Here is a 21,651-nt window from a genome sequence, read left to right as displayed (position 1 = left end):
TTTGAAGATGAAATGCAATGGTTCATGTCAAATGCTTAGCTCAGGTTTTGCAACACAAAGCATCCCACAGCTGGTAGCCACAATATGTACCTTCCTTTGGATCAGAGTTTCTCAACCTGGGCATTACTGACATTTTGCACTGGACAATCCTTTGTTGTGGGGGCTGTCCTGTGCATGCAGGAGTTTTGCAGCATGTCTGGTCTCTACGCACTTAGATGCCAGTAGCAGCCCTCCCCTCCCCGAGTCGTGACAACCAAAAATGTCTCCAGATATTGCCAAATGTCCAGTGGGGCATGGGGGAACCAAACCATCCCTAGGAGTGAACCACTGCTTTGGATCAATCCAAGATCTAGAAGATAAGAACAACTCCACTCTTCCCCTGGGCATTTACATTTTTATGTCCCAACTTTAGAAAATTCATAATCTTACTTTGAAAGCCTTGTAATAAATCACATAACCATAGCGGTCTCGGTTCCCTCATCTTGAGATGGTATTATATCTGGGTTCACTCTCTTTCTGACCCCAAGACATCTACGCCTAACACTTTCATTTCACCAAGAATTTAAAAATGGTTTCTCCCTATGAGGACACTTGTGTAAGGAATACATGTTCAATCGGAAAAATAAGGAAATGCAGTTAAGTAAAAAAAAGAAAGAAGGGGAAAGAAAAGAAGTATCATTTATAATCCTGGCAGTTAGAACTAACTAGGATTAACATTACAACAAATGGGTTTTCAGATATTTTTTGAACACATAAATGTGTGCATTTTGAATACATAGATGTGCGCATATACACAAATACACATGTACATATATACTTGCACGATACATACACATATCACGCAAGTATTTCTTGTATGCTTGTCATTTTTCCCACTCATTAATTCTAGCAATCTCCAGACCTAGTGCTAGACACTATATATTTTTTCTCATGTACCACTTCCCTCAAGAACTGGTTCATCAACTTGTGTTTTCAACCACCATCTGGACACGGATTAACCAGAAACCTACTGCTTTCGTGCTTTCTCTCTCCACTGAAAGACATTTTTAATTGACTGTCTGACTGACAATTAAGTCGAGCAGTGTTATGACTATCCCCTTTGGCTGACTCTCCCTTTACCAAGAACAAAGGCTATCTTCATTTGTTTGTTTGTTTGTTTGTTATTTTTGTTTTGTTTTGTTTTAAGTAGGCTCCACACCCAACATGGAGCCCACGGCAGGGCTTGAACTCACGGCCCTGAGATCGAGACCTGAGCTGAGATCAAGCGTCGGATGCTTAACTGCCTGAGCCACTTGGGCACCCCAGGTATGTCCAGTTTTTTAAGTTAGGTTTGGAAGTACAGTTTGACGCCCCTTTTCCTCACATGCCCCAAACCACACCCACCGTCGCTTCCCCCCTTCTCTGACTTTTTCTTTGGCCCTACTTCCCTGGTTACATCAGTCAAGTCCTAATTATTTTGTTCCAGGTGTGCCATTTCCTAGCCTCTCTCCTGCCAATCACTTTGATCAAGATAGGACTCTGCTCTTTTCAGAAACCTACAATGACTACCCATCGTTTCTTGTATCACAGGTTAGATCTTAATAACGAGCTCCGAGGGGCCCCTCACTACCTTCAGTTCTCCTCCCAAGGCCTTGTCTGTTCCTACTCCTCGGCTGGCACTTCTTATGCCTTATCAACTCCTCACAGCCCGCAATTCCCTTACTCCCCTTTCTGAACAACAGTCCATTAAAAGTAAAGTAAATCAAAGAGCAGGGCTGATGTCTTAAAAAGGAAGAAAAATTAGAATGTTAATAAATTATCCTTCTGCTTGTGCTTTCGTTACCAGCGGTAGCTAATTATTTATTATATTAATAAGGTGCGTCTTTTTTAGATTATTAATGAATGCCTTATTTATTTATTTTGATTTCAAAAACACATTCGAATTTTTACCGCAGTGGATGAAATATGTTTGTGATCCTAGGAAGTCAATCCCACAAAGTGATCTTCTTGTAGCAGGATTTCTCGTCAAGGTGCATGCATTTACTACATCCAAAAGACAGCCAGTTTTCTCAATTAAAAAGTATACAGAAGAATAACCCTTGAATTTGATCATTGTAACTTGGACAATGTGCCACTCTATCAAATATGAATGGGAATCTGTCTGCTGTTATTATTTAAAAATTATTTTAAATCCAGCTTTTACTAGAGGATAAACTTCTTAAGGGCAGGGACCATGCCTATTTCATCCTTTTGTCATGCTCAGCATAATGGGAATACAGCTTGCATGCAACTGGTCCTCAATAAATGTTGCTAGGTGATTCGCATTTGAAGGGGAAATGGAAAGAAAAGCCTGGAGGACTGAAAGGATTTGCGTGCACGCATCTTGCTGTGAATAATACAAATGTGGAGAGAAGTGACTAAGTGGGCAGCATGGGCACTGAGGGCTTCGGCCCCTGAAACACTCAATAATCGGAAGTTCTAATGTGACTCACAGCAGCACCCGGTTGTACAATGGAGAGCGGAGGGAACTGGAGGAGGTGCTGGGAGAGCTCTGGGGGCTGCAAAAGGGAATCGCAGCACAGAGCAAGCGATGCTTTCAGGGGGAAATACTTAGCAGAAGAGACAGCAACAATAGGTTAGAAACAGGAAGTGCCTTAAAGTGAAAAGGTAAAGGAGAGAATTCTCAAAGCGGAGGTGAAAACTCACGCAACTAACAAGGTTGGGTTTGGCGTGGACAAGAGCAGGGCTCAGATGCTAGGTCCTCCAAAATTTTTTTCCTACTTTATTTTTTATTTATTTTTTTTTTTTTAAGATTTTATTTATTTATTTGACAGACAGAGATCACAAGTAGGCAGAGAGGCAGGCAGAGAGGAGGAAGCAGGCTCCCTGCAGAGCAGAGAGCCCGATGTGGGGGTCGATCCCAGGACCCTGAGATCATGACCTGAGCCGAAGGCAGCGGTTTAACCCACTGAGCCACCCAGGCGCCCCCTTTTTCCTACTTTAAAAGCGAAGGTTTCTTCGCATGTGAATACAGAATCCTACATTAATTCTCTGCCAGCAGGCGTAGTTTTGATATCTGGTCTGTGGCTGCAAAACGTAAGAAGCAGCACATTTCCAGTGCGTTTAGAGCCTATGACTTTTTTCCCTCTGCCCCCCAGCCCTCTCTCTGAATCGGCCACACCACCCTGATCCACATTTCTGCCACCAGGTTCTTCCGATTCTAAGCTTCTCTGTGCCAAGACCCTTAAGCACGCTATGAAATGTCAAAAGCCTTGCCTGGTACCCAGAGTTCACAGATAGGTCCAGAAAACTCTTGACACTCCCTTTGGAGGGTAGAACTAATTCCCACCCCCTGGAGTGTGAGTGGGACTAAATGATTTGCTTCATATGAACAGAATAATGAAGATATGAACATGTGTGGCTTCAATATCATGTCATAAAAGTCACTGTGGCTTCTTCCTTGCGTTCGCTTGAATCACTCACTCTGGGGAGGCCAGCTGCCATGTTACGAAAACACGTGGTGGGAGAACTGAGAACTCCAGTCAGCAGCTATGTGAGGGGAGCCCCTGGGGCAGCAGGTCCCCTAGCCCCAGTCCAGCCTTCAGATGATTGAGGCCCTGGCTGACAACCTGAGGGCAGCCTCCTCAGAGACCCTGAGCCAGAAGCACCCAGCTATGCTGTCCCTGGATTTCCTCAGACTTCTGTGGAAAGTAAATGTCATCTTAAGCTGCTAAATTCGTAATCTGTTACACCAGCAATAGAGAACTATACAGTAAATTTTCCAATAGAACTTATTTGTTTTTTTTTTTTAAGTTTTATATAAAGGCTCAGTGGGTTAAGCCTCTGCCTTCAGCTCAGGTCATGATCCCAGAGTCCTGGGATCAAGCCCCACATCAGACTTCCTGCTCAGCGGGGAGCCTGCTTCCCTTCCTCTCTCTCTCTCTGTCTACTTGTGATCTCTATCAAATAAATAAATAAAATTAAAAAAAAAATTCCAGTTGGTTAACATACAGTCTAATATTAGTTTCAGGTGTAGAATTTAGTGATTCACCTTATCCATACAATACCCAGTGCTCAACACAATATGATCCTTTCAGTAGATGTAGAAAAAAAACACTTGACACAGTATAACAGCCATTCAAGATAAAAATTCTCAATGAAGTAGGGTTAAAGGGAACATACTTCAACATAATAAAGGCCATATATGAAAAACCCACAGCTAATATCATCCTTAATGGGGAAAAATTGAGAGCTTTCCCTCTGTAGTCAGGAATAAGTCAGGGATGTCCACTCTTACCACCGTTATTCAACATAGTACTAGAAGTCCTAGCCTCAGCAATCAGACAACAAAAGGAAATAAAAGACATCCAAATCAGCAAGAAAGAAGTCAAACTTTCACTATTTACAGATAATTTGATAGTCTATGTAGAAAACCCGAGGGGCACCTGGGTGGCTGTCAGTGAATCATCTGACTTTGGTTCAGGTCATGATCTCAGTGCCCTGGATGAAGCCCTGTGTGGGGTTCTGCACTCAGCTGGGAGTCCGCTTGAGATTCTCTCTCTCCTTCTCCCTCTGCCCCTTCTCCTGCCCACAGCTTCTGTCTCTCAAATACTCTTGAAAAAAAAAAAAAAAAAAAAAAAGTAAAACTAAAGAAAAGAAAACCTGAAAGACTCCACCAAAAATCTGCTAAAACTGACAAATGCAATCAGTGAAGTCACAGGTTACAAATCCAACATAGAGAAATCTGTTTCATTTCTATACACCAGTGATGAAGCATCAGAAAGAGAAATTAAGGAATTGATCCCATTTACAACTGCACCAAAACCCATAAGATACCTAGGAATAAACCTAACCAAAGAGGTAAAAGATCTGTACTCCGAAAATTACAAAACTCTGATGAAAGAAATTAAAAGAGGGCACCACAAAGAAATGGAAAAACATTCCATGCTCATGCATTGGAAGAACAAATATTGGGGTTGTTTCAAAAGTTTACCAAAATGCCCATTTAAATCTACATGCCCCCAAGAGAGAAAAAAAAGCTTAAAGTATTAATAGTTTTCATTATAATGGGAATACTTGTTTACCTGCTCCTAATACATGAAAAGTTTAGATATTATAAGTGTTCGGTTAAATTTAATCCTGCCTTCCTTTAGCTTCTGATTTTGACAAAGACAAATGATTCTCCTCATATAATGAGGTTCCAAAAACACCTTGGACACTGACAGGCCTCGAAGAGTCTAGGAGACCTGGAAGATAAGGGGTGGGGAAGTGGCTAGATTTCCTATTGAGGTGTTTTTCTTGTTTAATCTCATTTATCACAAATGAACAAAAAAGGGTGACATTTTCATATTGTATATTAAAATATGACAAATAAGTAATTTTTATTTTAAACAAGTAAATGCAGGAAGAACAATCTTATTATAGCTCGGATGAAAGAAAACTTTTTTAAAAAAAGATTTATTTATTTATTTGACAGACAGAGATCACAAGTAGGCAGAGAGGCAGGCAGAGAGAGAGGAGGAAGCAGGCTCCCTGCTGAGCAGAAAGCCTGATGCGGGGCTCGATCCCAGGACCCTGGGATCATGACCTGAGCTGAAGGCAGAGGCTTAACCCACTGAGCCACCCAGGCACCCCAAAAGGAAACTGTTTTTATGAGCATTGAAATCTTGCTAACAGTTGGCCTGTACACGGGAACATTAAAACACTTTTATTACTTTGCAGCTCCTATCTATATAATTTTCACATGTTTCTCCCAGAATCTTTCTATCCTTGTTTGAATAGATTTATCCAATCCACTGGATAAATGGATTTATTATCAATGCCTCCACCAACTGAGCCACCCAGGCACCCCTCAACAGACATTTACCAGACTCTTGGCTTGGCTCAGGTCATGATCTCAGGGTCATGAGATCGAGCCCCAAGCGAGACCACACTCACGGGGGTGTCTGCTTGAGATGCTCTCCTTCTGTCCCCCCACCCCCTCGACTTGTACTTTTGCACATGCTCTCTCTAAAATACATAAATAAATCTTTTTTAAAAAGTCTGTTGAATGTATGAATGAATAAAGTTGATTTAGAGGAAAACTGAGGCAGAGCTATATTCTCCCGGAGATTAAAAAGGTATGAATAGCATATGATACAACCAGTGTTTTCAATTTAAAACACACATACACACACACACACACACACACACACACACACACACAAAGAGGACCTACCATGGGCGGGTCTGATGCTATTCTAAATGCTTTACATAATTTAAGACAGAGAATTGTCATAATAATCCTGTTATTATCATCCCCATATTCTAGACACCTAAAGCTGACAGAGGGTGGGAATTGCCCAAGGTTGTGCAGGGAATGAGTGGTCAGTCAGGATCTGGACATGTGTCTGAGCTTCAGTACTGGCTCTTACCACCTCCCTACGAACGCCAGGCCGTTCCTGACCTGGTCTCACCCTGGGGCTCCTACCCAGCCAGTTCCCAAGTCCAGGGAAGGCAGGAGTGGTGGGGAGAGAAAGTCCTGCAAAGTGATCAACTGGGCCTGCTTTGTGCTGTTTTGGGGAATTGTGTTTATTCACGAGTTGCTCTCACTAGACCACCAATTTAACACTCTGCCAACTGTCCAATTATCCGTGCTCACGTGGAGAGAAGTGGGTTCTTCTCCAGCTGCACACCTTTTTTTCCCTCTACATAATTAATGAAGCTCATCAAAACCCTAGAAAACAAGCCCAGAGCACCAGCCACTCTCATTGACATGTTAATAGGGGGTCAGGTGCTCCTGACCCTACCACGAGATGTTTATGTGGCTTTAGCTCCGCTCACCAATGTTCTATGCTGATGACAGGACAGGGATGCTTAAGGGCTGAGCTCCTTCCCCTGATCAGCGGCCACAGGACACACTAATGGTGGTGAAAGTGTCTGAAGGCGGTAGACCATATGGATCAGATAAATACTAATGCCGAGGGCACAGTGCCTGCCATGTGCAGTCTGTCCAGAGGAGGGACCCAGTGCTGTGAGGACGCCTCCCTGGCCCCTGGAGGACAATGGGAAGCGAGAATCTGTTTTGTCCTGTTCAGGATTACAGAACTTTCCAAAGATGATGTAAAGAATAAGAGGCTTCGAAACAGCACAACAATTCTCATTTGACTTTGTCTCTGATTGCCTTTCCGAACACGGCCGATTTTATGATTGCCCTAGACCCTGCCTGTCCGAACACAGTAGCCACCTGCCACAGGTGGTTACTGAGCACTTGAAGCACAACTGCTCCAAACTGAGCTGGGCTGGCACTCTCAAAGACACATCAGACTCCAAAAGAACTTGGCTTAAAAAAAAAAAAAAAGATATAAACCATCTCATTACTAATTCGTATATTGATTATGTGTTGACATAATAACATGTTAATACATCGGGTTAAATAAAAATATATTAAAATTAATTTCACCTGTTTCTTTTTGCCTTTGGTAATGTGGCCAACGGAAATTTTTGAATTCCACATCTTGGACCTGTGGTTTGCGTTCTATTTCTCTTGGTCCGTGCTACTCTCAATTTGGAACACCTCTACCTGTTACTGCTGAGAGGGGCGCAAAGGCAGAGCGATTTTCCAGGTCTTTTCTCTGGGCTCTTCTGCCGCATTTACGAAAGGCTGACTACTAGGTGATACTGAAACCAGCGGACTCTCCGTACGTAATGAAGACTGTTCTGCCGCAGACATGAACTGCCTTCCAGAACCTTCCGTCAGCCTTCAGCCTGACAGCGTAACACTCCGTGCCCTGACTGGCCATGGCACGCACACACCACAGCACTGTGGGGTATGTGGAACTCATATTCTTACTGCACAGACCTGAGAAGCTGACCCTCTGCTCTACATCCAGGAGCTTTTAGAGAATGAGCAGGTATACCTGGAGTCCCTCCCTGTGGGCGTGCTGTGAGTGGATAACACAGGGGTGGGCGGCAGAGGGGGCGCGGGAGGGAGCCGTGGTCATGCCTGGGGAGCCTGTGGGGCTGTGGCTGCCGTCCATCGGCTCAGAGGGGGTGCCTTTTTCCTAATTCTCATCAAGGCACTGTAAAACTTGTGATGGCCTGAGATGGACCACTTTGTATACATTTTCCTTGCACCACTGCCCAGGCTCAGTCTGGCACTGAAAGGAGTTCTTGGCTTAATAAGCCCATTAATGTCCTTTGTATGAACTGGCTGGAGCCCAGTGCCGAACAGAAGCCCGAATAAACTTTTCAGTATCTCAAATGCAAAAGCAATTAGAGGATGCAAGTGTGTTTATAAACCTCTTCTAGACAATTATAATATTAATAAATGGGAGTTATCAGTTTAGATACTATTTGGGGTCAATATTTAATGTTTTGGAAATACAAAGTATAGATAACTTGCATAAAATCATGAAACATATTAACTAATCATGACAGTGTATCAGAAATCTAACGAACATGAAAGGTATTTTGATTCTTTATGCATTGGGTCAGATGCAAGCCATTTGGTGTCATAAAAAAGATGAATTCCATAGGAACTTGCTCAGGAACCAAGATATAATACAATAGCCCTGTATAGGAAAATAGCTTTTTTTTTCCCGCAAAGAGTTTTATAACCTGTAGAAAAGCTGAGAGTTGCTATAAATAGTTCAGGAAGGATGACATAATAGGTTTTAAAACTTGGAACCCCGGTCCTCTAATATCCTTGCATGGTGACTCTCCTTTAGAGTACTCTCTTTAATATATAAGATGTGACCAAGTAAATCCTTAATATAGAAATAGTATACCAAAATGATATGTCTGTTACTACTCTAAAGAAAACAAATACTTTCATAATAATGTGAATTTATTGAAAAATAAAAGCTTGCAAAAACAAAAAGCCCAACTCTAAAACACAGGAGGAGGAGGAGCTATTTGAGGCTCGATTTAACACAAACCTTTCAAAAATTGCTGTAAGTTTGCTTCACACTTTTTGCTGAGTGGGGAGCAAGTACCTTACCAAATGGGAAACACCAATCAGAAGAATAAGGTAAATAACAACAAGTGTTGGAATTGCTTTTTAATACACATAAGATCTGATATTTAGATTCATAAATGACCCGCTTGTCATCTTTCAGAAATGACTATACCGCCCCAGTATTTAATCTTATGATCATAAATATTTGATTCATGGGGCACCTGGGAGGCTTAGTTGGTTAAGATCTGCCTTTGGTTCACGTCGTGACCTCAGGGTTCTAGGACTGAGCCCGGAGTCTGGCTCCCTGCTCAATGGCGAGTCAGCTTCTCCCTCTCCCTGCCTCCCTCCCTTCTCTCCCTTCTTGTCACATAGTTAATCACCAAGTTCTGTTATTTCTCTTTCAGTTACTGCTGCGTCCATTTTCCCTTAAATTGTAAAGGACGCATCCAGACAGATTCTTACAATCTCAAATTAGAAAGGGCAGAAAGTCCCCTAAGTGTCCTCCCATGCCTTTCACCAAACTGTTCCCCAACTCGAACCTCTCTCCCCAGCCTGGTTACCGTTTGCACTGTGCCCACTTAAGGAACAACCCTTTGCTTGAAGGAGAACGCCCTTCCACTCACTCACCATCCAACCTAACTCCTCCTGGTCATTCGTGGTCTACTCAAAGCTTATCTCCCCATGGAAGCTGCTCTTTTCTACTCCAGGCTATACTGACCTGCCTTCTCTCTGCCCATAATCCCTAATGTAGAATTTTTTAGTGGCACTTAACCACTTGCTGCCTGGTATTGACTTAACCTGTGTGCCTCCTTGTCTCCTTGACCAGAATGCACATTGTGGGACACTGTAGATGATGATATTCTAGTATCTCTTTTTAGTCTCCAATATTTAGAATTTTAGAAGTGAACATACACAGGGAGAAGTTGCTTGGTCAAGTTTCACAATTTTCCACACTTGTGACAGACCTTTAGGCTAATAGATTCCTGCCAGGTAAACAACAAAGCCAGACCTACTCTCTGATGGGCGAATGCACTGGATATCCATTGGGAGGCACTGGACAGGGGTCTTGGATGCAGTGAATGACCTTGAAAGGAAGGGAATGTCAAACTCAGGAAGGAGAATGAAATTAGGCTCCCAGCACCTTCCCAAAGCTCAGGAACACCTGGGAAAAGTGCCTGAATTCTATCCTTGACAGAACAGTGTCAGAATATGGAACAGCAGAGTTGTGGCTCTACTGATGTGTATGTAAGCATTCTTGCCCCACGGAGGATATCCCCTAAGAGGCCCAAAGGAAGCTTAAGTGAGTTCTTCCCTTCTATAACAGAGTGTCTCTTCCTATAGGTCCTGAGGACACAGGGCCATGTTCTCTGTTGGTTCTGAAGCAGAGGCATGGACAGATAGCCAACTGTCTCTTGGAGAGACAAAGGACACTCCACCCTTCACCCTGGTGGAACTGGAGGTCATGGTGGAAACAAGGACACAACGCTTTGTGTTCTTAAGAAAATCAACAGGAGTAATTCTATGATTCACAAAACACAGCTAGAATCAACAAGATTTGATCTCTTAAAAAGTTTCAAGCTTTCCTAAGACAAATCCATTAACTGCACAGTAAACTAATTTTCCCATCTTGCCTGAAACAATGCAAGTCTTAGAACCTACAAAGTTTATAGTTCCACAGAAAATATTTATGCCATATTTAAGCATATATAAATATTGACTGTGAAATAAACATAGGCTGCTTTATTTGCAGATTCAGAGTTGTCTTACACACAACATCTCCATTAGAAAACCGTAGTGGTGATGGTTTCATTAAAAAGGACACTCCCAGGCCCCATTCCAGACCTATAGACCCTGAGTATTTGGCAGCAGAGTCTGACTATCTGCATCTTGAACAATTTCCCCAGATGATTCTTGGGCCCCCCAAAAGCTTTAGAACCACTGATTGTTGGGGTATAAGCTCTCTAGTTAAGGAAGAATACTCTTGTCCCATGAAACCTTTAAAGGGTATTCTCATAGGGTGCCAATTAAACCTCTTTCTTGCACAAAACTATCATAAAATAAATTCCTGAAACTTTTTCTTTTCTGCTGTTTACTCTTAGCCTCATATTTCTAAGACTCTGACAGATCATCAATCAGGATTTTCAAAATATGCCAGTGTGTGTATGGAAATGACTTATTATACCTATCAATATGAACATTTCATTTATTACCTGGATTTTTGTAGCACTTCGCCCACTGGTTTCCCCTCAGCTAGGAGGCCCTGGATTCAGTCAGTGATGAGTGTTCTGTCAATATTTTACCTTGCATCTGAGCTGCCAGATACTATTGGCTTTGTCAGGGTCATGGAACCTAAATTGTTTTTATAGTCCTTGAAGTAAGTCAATATTTTCAAGATTCTGAAAACTATTCAATGATTATAATCACGAGATCTTATTTTAAAGAAGCAGGATGATCGTGTTGACACTGCTGTCCTTTCAAACATATGTATTTGACATATGTAAATTTTATAATAAGGGAACACTTTAGGTTTTATGACACCAGCTCCATTAAAGTCCAAAATGTTTGAAGCAATAATGTGAAATTTGCTGTAAAACATAAATTTTAATTTTAGACAATATTCGATATTCAGATAGAAAAATGTTGAAAGTCACTGAGGGAGCCTCTGGTAGGCTGATCACCCACATTTATCTCGGCTTCCTCAAATGCCCCATAACAATGAAAATAAAGGGCTAAAAATGACTAAACATTCAAGAACAAAGAAGATGGGAGAGAGCAATAGCAATTGAAGGGTATCAACAAAATTCTGAAGATGAAAATCAGATGGTTGAGTGGTAAACAATTAGCAGCTTAGAGAAAGCTAAATCTAAGCCTGCAGTAGGGGAAACCAAAAATAAAGCAAGACGATTCAAGCCAAAGAATGCTATAAATTCTCAGAAATTAGAAGGACCTCTAAATACCAGGGTGGGAGGTGGGGTGTGCACAAAAGGAAAATTGGTTAAAGTCCTGTATAATTAAGAGGTGGACCAGATATACTCCCCCAGACTGGAAGAAGGAAGGTGCACAACTTGACAGAGAGATGAAGCCGCAAGTCTTTGGAATTCTGGATCCCAGTCATAGCTGAGGGTGAGCTGAGGAGCTGTACAAAAACAGGGAGATTAAATGAAAGTCTACATAGCATTTAGTGAAACACTCCTCATCATCCCTACCAGCTACCAACTCCCTTCCTCTGCTCAGCTCCAAAAAGCCAGCCTCCAGACTTAACTTTCAGCAGTGAGACTGAAGGAGTCTTTTTTGACTGGCCACAGGGCGGAAAAAAATCTATAGACACAGTGAAATGGCTGGGTTCTAGCCCAATCCCGCTATAGCAAAGCCACACATATGACAAGCCCCGTGTAAGCCTGGAGAGCAACTAATTAGCTATATGATATCTCATTCTTAAAATAATTAGACATTTGAGAAAAGCTTCTAACATGAAAGAAAGAAAAATCAAATGAGCATATGGGGAAAGGGTGCCTGTGAGAAAGAGACAAAGCAGAGAGCATGAGAAAACTTACTTAATTTAATGAATTTGATTTAAATGATAATAACCTTAGATCAAAAAGGGTAAATCAGAGAACAAGAAAGAACTTCTGGAAATTTGAAATGTGAAATAAAATGAAATATTTTAATTTTCGAGTTGGAGAATAAAGTTAAGGAATCCTACAGAACATAGAACAAAAGGACAAAGATACAGAAAGTTGAAAAGATATGAAAATTAGAGAATAATCCAGGACGTCCAATATATGATGAATAGAATTTCCAGAAAGTTAAACATAGAGAAAAAGGAAGGGAGAAATAATCAAAGAAATAACACAAGAACATATCTTTAGGATACTCTTCCAGATTTTTAAAGAAAAAGCTCATAGTAGCAAGCACAGAGACACAGTGAATGAAAAATGGTTACATTAAGGCGTATCATTATGAAATTTCAGGAATACAGAGATTTGAAAAGCTCTCAGAGTAAGGAAAAAAAAAAACGGTCACACACATAGTAGAAGAATCCAAATTTCACTAGATTTTTTAACAGTATGATAAGCCACAGGATCTTGAAGAAATGTCTTTGAAATTCTGACTGAATGTTTGTTTTTTTTTTTTTTTTAAGATTTTATTTATTTATTTGACAGAGATCACAAGTAGGCAGAGAGGCAGCAGAGACAGAAAAGGAAGCAGGCTCCCTACCGAGCAGAAAGCCAGATGCGGGGCTTGATTCCAGGACCCTGGGATCATGACCCAAGCCGAAGGCAGAGGCTTTAACCCACTGAGCCACCCAGGCGCCCCCGACTGAAAGTTTCTTAACTATAATTCTAGATCTGGCAAACACGTGAGGATAAAGTTATCTTCAAAAATAGCTTTTATTAAAAAACAATCTCTTGAGCACCTTTTCTGAAGAAGCTCTGAGGATGTGCTTTAGCAATTTGAGGGACTAAGCCAAGAAAGAGGGGGAGAGGGATCAAGAAAACAGGTAATGCGACCTGGAGAGGAGTGAAACATTCCATGAATAATAGTGCGGGGCAGTTGCAGTATTTCACTTAAGTAGCAGACCAAGAAGACTACAGGTAGAAGAAGACTGGAACAAGAGGATATAAACCTTCAGGGGAAACAGTGAGGGAAAGAAAGAAAGATCAAGGAAGAGAAAGAGAGAAGAGAAGAGGGAGAGAGAAAAAAAAAGGAAAGAAAATAAAAGAAAAATAGATTATTTGATGTTTGATCCTATCTCGAGTTTTACAGAGTCGGACAAGTCTGAGGATGGATTGAAGGTAGGTGTAAGGACAGCACCGATTTAAAAAAAAAAGAGGCTATTACTAATTCTAAGAAAAACCAAAAGTTGTCTAGGAAAGGAACTAGAATCATAGTATACTACATAATGACGCTGCGATGTGATATGCAAAAGCCACTCATGTAAATAGGGAATACTTTAAAATCATAATCTGTGATATATCTAGTTATACTGAGAGTTTAGGGAAGAGAAAGAGAGAGACTCTGTGTGTGCAGGTTATGTCTGTGAGGAGGTAGTATAAGCAGGTTAAATCCTCTTCTACAGAATCAAATCACTGACAAATTGAGAACCAGCAGTTGAGGGAGATAAATAAGAGAAAACAATGTAAGAACGGAGGGCATGAAGCAGTGGACTGCTGTTTCTTCTCAGAAGCCTTGTAGTATTACTTAATTTTCAAAACTATGTCATTTATTATTTGAATAAAATAAATATATTTTAAAGAAACTAACAAAGGGGCTCCAGGTTTTTAAAGTTAAGGAAAATGTATCTTTAAAGAGATTTCCAGGATGACTATGAATACCACAGCTCTGTTCTTTTCGTGGAGATTTTATGGCTAAAAAGCTCAAAATAATATACTTCACGTGGTACCCAACATATTTCGGTAAAATAAAATTGAAAGGGGAAAATATTCTACAAAATACGAGCATACGTGCTTCACTGTGGTATACACAGCCACACAGAGCAAACACACATGTAAAGAATACAGCAGCACAGTAGTCTATAATCTATCTAGTCCTAAGAGAGGAACTACTAAAAACTGACATCACATTTTGGAAATTATTCGCTTTCCACTATTGCATACAGGAATTATTTTTGGGCTTCGGGTATCCCTGTCACCTTCTTTGACCAGCAAGCAGTCATTTGCTTTTGGTTTACTTCTTACATGGTTGCTCCATTGTTTTTTTGTTTGTCAGACACAGAGACTGGGTTTGCTCTCCCAGCAATCTCATTGTTGTTCTATTGGTTCAAGATAACCACCTCCTATCAAAGGATTCTTTTTAGACCTGTCTTTCCGGTTCTTCTATTTGATCTCAAAAACAGCTCTGTGTTATTTTTGCTAATGCTCTCTCCACTGGAGCTGATCATCAAGTAAACATATTTTTGGCTTGAACTTTGATAATTGCCATGTTTAATGATTTATTAAACACGGTTATGTTGAAGACACAGTGTTAGGTACCATGAAAAAACTGCAAAAACAGAGAGAGAGAGACATACAGAGGCAGTGGGAAGGAGAGAAAGAGAAAGAGAGAAACAGAGAGATCCTGTCTTTGAGAAATGAGATTAGAAAAAGATAACAGATAGACCTGACCAAAGTAAGTTCTGGTTATTTCAATTCAGAAACACAAATTTTAAAAATTAAAGAGAAATCAAGAAAGCCCAGTATATGAAGTTCCAGAGAGTGAAAAGAAAGAAAGAAGAAAATGGAAAGAAGAAAAAGATCAAAGAAATAATATAAGAACATAACCCAGAGAAGATTCTGAAGCTTGTACTGGTGGAAATTTTATTGATTGCTTCACCGTCACTGTTTTAGCTGAAATTTGATGGGAATTAAGAAAAGAAGTAAAAGAGGATGTGGAAAGAGAAAGGAAAAGAGAGTGAGTGTGCAGAGTGGGTTTTATAACTATCTCTAGAAGCAGGGAGGAATTCACAAATAATATACGCAAATTAATAGAAAATAACGGCATCACCTCAATCCAACCGACAAAGTGGATAAATAAGGATTTTTAAAAAAGAATTAGTGGAGCATAAAAAAAAACAACAGGGAATTTTCTTTGCTTAAAATGTTTCTCTCTCTTTTTTTTTTTTTTAAGATTTTATTTATTTATTTGACAGACAGAGTAGACAGAGAAGCAGGTGGGGGTGGGGGGTGGGAAGCAGGCTCCCTGCTGAGCAGAGAGCCCCATGCTGGGCTTGATCCCAGGACCCTGAGATCATGACCTGAGCCAAAGTCAGAGGCTTAACCCACTGAGCCACCCAGGCGTGCCTTAAAATGGTTTTTTGCTTAAAACATTAAGAATTCTTTTTCCTAAAAAAATAGGTATTTTTTTCTGATGGTAGAATTTACATACATACATGATAGAAAATTTAGAAAATTTAGTAAAGTGTAAGAAGAAGATAATAATCACAATTTTAGGGCGCCTGGGTGGCTCAGTGGGTTAAGCCGTTGCCTTCGGCTCAGGTCATGATCTCAGGGTCCTGGGATCGAGTCCCTTATCGGGCTCTCTGCTCAGCGGGGAGCCTGCTTCCCTCTCTCTCTCTCTCTGCCTGCCTCTCTGTCTACTTGTGATTTCTCTCTGTCAAATAAATAAATAAAATCTTTAAAAAAAAAAAATCACAATTTTACCAACCCAAAATACCGCTCCTAATATTTTAGTTACTTAATATTTTTCTACACATATCAAAAAATACAACCTGGACTGTAACATACAAGCTATGGTATGATCTGATTATTTTGCTCACCCTATGAGCATTTCTATGTGATAAATCACTTATTAATATCATGATTTTTGTATACATTATCTATTTTTCCAAAATATTTATTTTGGTTCCCGTTTCTCATTACCATAAGCTTTTTTCATTACCATGAGCACAATCTTTGTACATAAATCTTTGTTTAATTTTCTAATTATAAGGAATAAGATGTAAATCCTGAGTAGTCACATTACTCGATAAAACATACTTGAAATTTTGAAATAAGCCTTTTTTTGTTTCTAGTTTTTGGTTCCCTCCTTAAGAAAATATCCAGGTAAGTGAGAAATGGCATCTTCTGAAAGAAATGTCATTGTCTGCAAACATCCCAATCAAGTAAACATCTGTATAAGATAATCACTTTGAAATAAATGTTTCCGTATTATTGGCTTTGGTGTTCAAGTCAATCATTAAAACTAAGTGTTGATCATGGTCCTTGTGGCCAACAAAGAGTAAAGTGAATTTTCACTAGCAACAGCAGAAAACAAATTTGAACTACACCTATGTATAATTATATTTTATATCTTGCCTGTAATTTGAGCTCGTATTTGTGCAATGTACTCGCATATAGTGTAATTAACTATTCTGAGAGCTATGTAAATACTGCTCCACAATCAGATGAAAGCATGAAATAAATGGGATGTTTGCAGAAAGATATTCACATGTTTATATATGTATTTTGAAGCTTGTTTCAAACAGTGGTGAGTTAATATTTCATTAAAAAGTGTGCTTTTGCTTGATGGTTCTTTTTGAGGTTAAGAAGTGATTATTCTAATAAGGCCTCCAAAAGGCAGATTCTGTCCACCCTGAAAGTACCTCGTGAGATGGAAGGAAAAGAGGAGGAGCCCAGAGATTTAATCCAGAAAACCATCACTTTTGTTTCTACACTTGACTGAGTCCTTTCAAAACATGACCTCTGCAGCTCAGGGCTTCGGTTACTCGTAGTTAGGCAAGCATAAGGACCTGAAATGAGTACCTTTAAAATTCATGTTCCAGCAAAGTCAAGAACTTTGTCCCAAGTTAGCAAATTTCAAAAGACATTTAGTGAGGGTGGGGAGTGAGGATGGGTTCATACTGCACCCGCATGTCTGCAGAGTCTGTGAGTTGGAATTAATCATCTTTGGTCTGGCTCGGAGGAAATACTTCACGGTAAAAACAGCAAATGTAGCAGCACAATTTGTATTAAGATTACGAACAGACCATTCCGACAGCTTGTGATCTCATAAAGCCCTGACGTGTCTGGGCTACAACAAACATCCCTGTGTGTTGCCTGTATTTTTGCCTCCTTCGAAACTTAATATTGAAGTGTATAAAATGTTGCATTTTCCAATGGTGCTTTTTTTTTTTTTTAAATGAAACCAAGATAAAACATAAAAGCTCACATTTCAGTGCTGTTTTTCTACCAAGCTACTGATTACAGCTGGTATAAACCAAGCTATATTTTTATTCCTCCAGACAGAATTTCTTTGGAGCTGGCTGGCATGTGAAGACAAGACACCACTGTGAGGTTTGGGGCTTGGAAGGCTGTGAAGGACAAGAATCAAGCCACAGAGCCCAGGCCTGTCTCTGCAGGCCAACACCACCTCCTGCTCTACAGCCCCCATCAAGCTCTGGGGGTGGGGTAGGGCGGGGCGGCGGAACTGAACCAGGAGATGCAAACAGTGATCTAAGATCAGCCCATAGTACTTCCCAGGGCTTCTAATGCATCGTCTGTGGACACACACCCCAGCACTAGTTAGAACCTGTTTGCACGTGAAAGCCCTGACAGCAAAGAATTTTCTGCAAAATCCCCAACCTACCACGCAAATGTCAGACTCCTGAGAGGACTGAGGCACAACACAGCCACGGGTAATGAAAGGGTGGCTCTGGTCAGTTAACCCATGTTTGGAGAAAAGGCAGAACAGTGCATTTCCCCACTCCTGCAAGGTAGATAAGCAGCTTGCTGGGGGTTGGGGGGAGGATGAGGGGACTGAATGCTTGTCAGTAAGGATTCACACCCCAACAGGTTGCCGCTCATTTTTCCCATAGATCACTGAGGGCCCTACATCCCTAAACCAGGATGTCCTGAAGAAAGACAGCGGGACAGAGGAGAATTTATTTTGATCCAGCACTAAGATAGATCCACCATCAGCTTTTCCTGAGCGAGAGGGGAATGCATCGCGAAGGCTTTATTGCACTTCCTAGTCATGCCATGTTGAAACAACTTCTAATTGTGCTAGTCCCGCAGCCAATGCTTAAGGACGGAATGGTCCTACAGAAATCTATCCTCCACTTTGAAACTACAGGCAACGCTCCCACATTTAACCATCAACAATCCACGGCTCCATTATTCACAATTCAGTCAGATAAGGCGGAGGTGGTTTAGGACCTTATGAAACTGCTGCTCCAACTCTCGCTCCCACCCTGAGGTTAAGCCTCTATGACCTGGGAGAGAAGCCACAGAACGAGCAGCACGTTTTACCCTGTGACCTCTATGGCCTGCCTCTCTTGAGCGAGAACTTGATTGTCATTTCTGCATCTTTATCTGCCGGCAGCAATAATAGAAGTTTGACTCCCAGACATTCAAAGACAGGAAAGTCTATGATACCAACCTTTTCCATCTTTTAGGAGAAAGGGAGAAACCAAACCAAACCAAACCAAACCAAAACCAAAACCTAAGCCTGGCCAAGGCCAAGAGGTTGCACAGGAAGGATTCTGTACACAGGTAAGGAAAAGCCGCAGCCACCGGAGCGCGCACAGTCCCCCATCCCGGGTCTGAAATGCACCACCGGCACTGCTCAAGGTGCCGCTCACTTTCACACCTACCTGACCATGGGATGCAAGTGCGGCGTAAGCCATGGGCTGAGTCATCACTCCTTTCTGCTTCATGAGAAGCATGCGCTTCTGCTCCTCGCTCAGGTGCGCCCGGGGAGCTTGGAGCTGTGGTGGCGGTGGGGGCGGGGGTGGCGGCTGCTGTGGCGGGGGCGGTGGGGGTGGCTGCTGCTGGATGTAGGGCATCAAAGGGTTTTTGTTGGGGTTGGCCATCGGGGGGGTCATCCTCTGACTCAAGTCTGCATTAAAATGGGTCAGAGGCTTAGTGTTGCCGTAGGTAAGAATATTGTGCTGTTTGCTTAAGGAGTTGGTACCCAAGTTATTTGGCTGCTGATTGATCATATTCATGTGGTTCTGCGGGAGGTAGTTATTCATTGTCGTCTTCTGCAGGTTGTTGGCCATGGGAGGCACTATGGGGTTTTGGTTGTTAAAGGCTTGGGGGTACATCATTGGGCTATTTGGTTTTTCCGCAGCGAAAGCTGCTCCGTAGGGGCTGGACGGGGGCCCTAAGGGAGACCAACTGGAAGTCTGGTTTGAGTGTTGTTGCTGCTGCTGCTGCTGCTGCTGCTGCTGCTTCTGTTGCATGAGTTTGGCCCTCTGTTGCTGCTGCACTGCCATCTGCTTGAGCTGCTCCGCAGGGGACAGGTCAGAGCTAGCCACAGCCACGGGGCCCGCTGCGGGACCGGCCACGGGCACTGCTACGGGATTAAGGAGATAACCGTTCCCAGGCCGCGGTGGGGCTTGGCCTGGAGTGTGGGCTTGGTTCGGGGTCTGAGGGGACGGGACAGCACAGTTTGCTGGTGAGCTGGCAGGGTTTGGAGCTGCGGGAGTGCTGGCCACAGAAGGTAAACTCGTGGCAGTGGAGACGGTAGAAAAGGGAGGGCCCGAAGAGGAGGGCCTCGCCTGCGGAGAGCCCATGGAGACGTGTGCAAAAGGAGAGTGAGAGGGGTCGCTCTTCACGCTGGCGCTCTCCTGGGAGAGAGGGGTCTCCGTTGCCGGCTGTGAGAATTCGGCCTCCTTTTTCTCCTCAAAGTCTTCGTTGAACAGGTCCTGTATGTCATCTTCAGGAACAGTGTTGGCCAACTCATCGATTAGCTCTTGCCACTCCTGATCATTCAGGTTAATGTCTGAGAAAAGCTTGTTCTGATTTGAAAGAGATGTTTCTGATGTGTCTATGCAAGTAGGGTCATCTAGAGGCTCTTGTTTGAGGTCCTTGCCCTGCAGGATGGTGAAGCTGTCCTCCAGGTCACTGCAACCGTTGACCGAAAGTTTGATCTCCGGAAGCCTACCATTCTTACTTAGATCTTCTAGAAGCCCAGGAGTGTGAGTTCCACTATTCTGCAAGGGCAAAGAAGGCTTCAGGTCAAGTTGGTGAAGAGGAGAAGCTGAAGGCAGTGGCATGTTGATGGTTTCCATTCCTGTAGGAATGTCCTTTCGTATTCTCTTGCTCGTTGGAGAAAAACTCCCATCGCAAGCACCATTCTGCTGGTCTCCATTAAGTGGTGATCGAGCTCCTTCCAACTTCCTTTTCACAGTCTCCTGGAGCTGGGAAAGAAATAAGAAAGAGGGTGAGTAAATCTCCAAGTCATCATTCACTATTTGAGCAAGGTGATGTATGACTGCTGTGAACTAACTTTTAAATGCTTTATCACACATGGGAAAAAAGTTCTATGTCTAATTTCAAGAGTGGCCAGGCTTCAAACTCTGTGGGAAAAGGTTTTATCCAAAAGAAGAGCTCATGAGGCCAAGAGATAGAAAACAAAATCAAGATTGGAGGATGGGGAACAAAGGAAAAGAGAGAGTTAAAGGCAATACTTCTCTTAACAGCTGAGAATCATCCATTATTATTTTCTAAAGCAACACAAAATGTGAGACTTGTCCCCAAATGTGTTATACTTGAGAAAGATGTTAATACCTATCGTTAACTTTTCTCACCTCTTAACTGAAGACATCAAGGAATTAAATCAACAATATTTTAAAAAACACTAAAAATCCTCTAAGCATATGGAATTTAACGTTTACTGAATAGTGCAGAAATGAAGACTAACGGTTGACACAACCCACAACTTCTCTTCAGTTCTTATTTACTTGACCGCCCAGCACCTCGTGATGCAGCCCGCTCTGCTCCAAAAGCATGCTTCCATTGTTTTCCACGCTATCACATATTCCTGGATTTCCTTTTTTCTCTCCGTCTGCTCTTTCTCAGGGGCATGTGTGGTCTTCGTTCTTTCTAAATGATGGAATTCCTCATTGTTTGCTTGTCAGCTTTTGTTCCTGCCCATTCTACATGCTTGCCTACGTGATTACGGCCAGTTCAACAGCTTCAATCATCCTCTCTAGGCTGATGACCCTGTAAACAATGTACCCAGTCCAGTCTTCCCTGTGGAGGTCTGCTACCTCAGCATCCTCTTCCTGGTTGTTTCGTAGGCATGTAAAACTCAGCATGTCTCAACAGGAAGCTCATTATCAAACATGATCCTCAACCATGCTCTCCATCTCAGCATCCACCCAGTTCCCTACTCAGTATCTACTCACTTCCCCTAACCGGAAACCTGAGCTTTCCTCTCAAAATGTCTCCCATCACCATATCACCAGGTCCTATGGATTCCACCTCTAACATATCCCTCGAATATGCACA

General features: G+C 42.0%; 1 protein-coding gene across 2 annotated transcripts in view; it reads right to left on the bottom strand.

Moving 5' to 3' along the window:
• Positions 1 to 21,651, bottom strand: part of MAML3 (mastermind like transcriptional coactivator 3) — a 404,523-nt gene that overhangs the window by 146,999 nt on the left and 235,873 nt on the right. For both annotated transcript variants that reach the window (XM_082727636.1, XM_082727635.1), the window contains exon 2: positions 19,008 to 20,558. In XM_082727636.1, the coding sequence (XP_082583762.1) occupies positions 19,008 to 20,558 (1,551 nt within the window). The remainder of the gene's footprint in view (positions 1 to 19,007; positions 20,559 to 21,651) is intronic.

The sequence above is a fragment of the Mustela nivalis genome, assembly GCF_964662115.1.
Source record: "Mustela nivalis genome assembly, chromosome: 4".
NCBI lineage: Eukaryota > Metazoa > Chordata > Mammalia > Carnivora > Mustelidae > Mustela > Mustela nivalis.
This window is presented reverse-complemented; position numbering and strand designations above follow the sequence as displayed.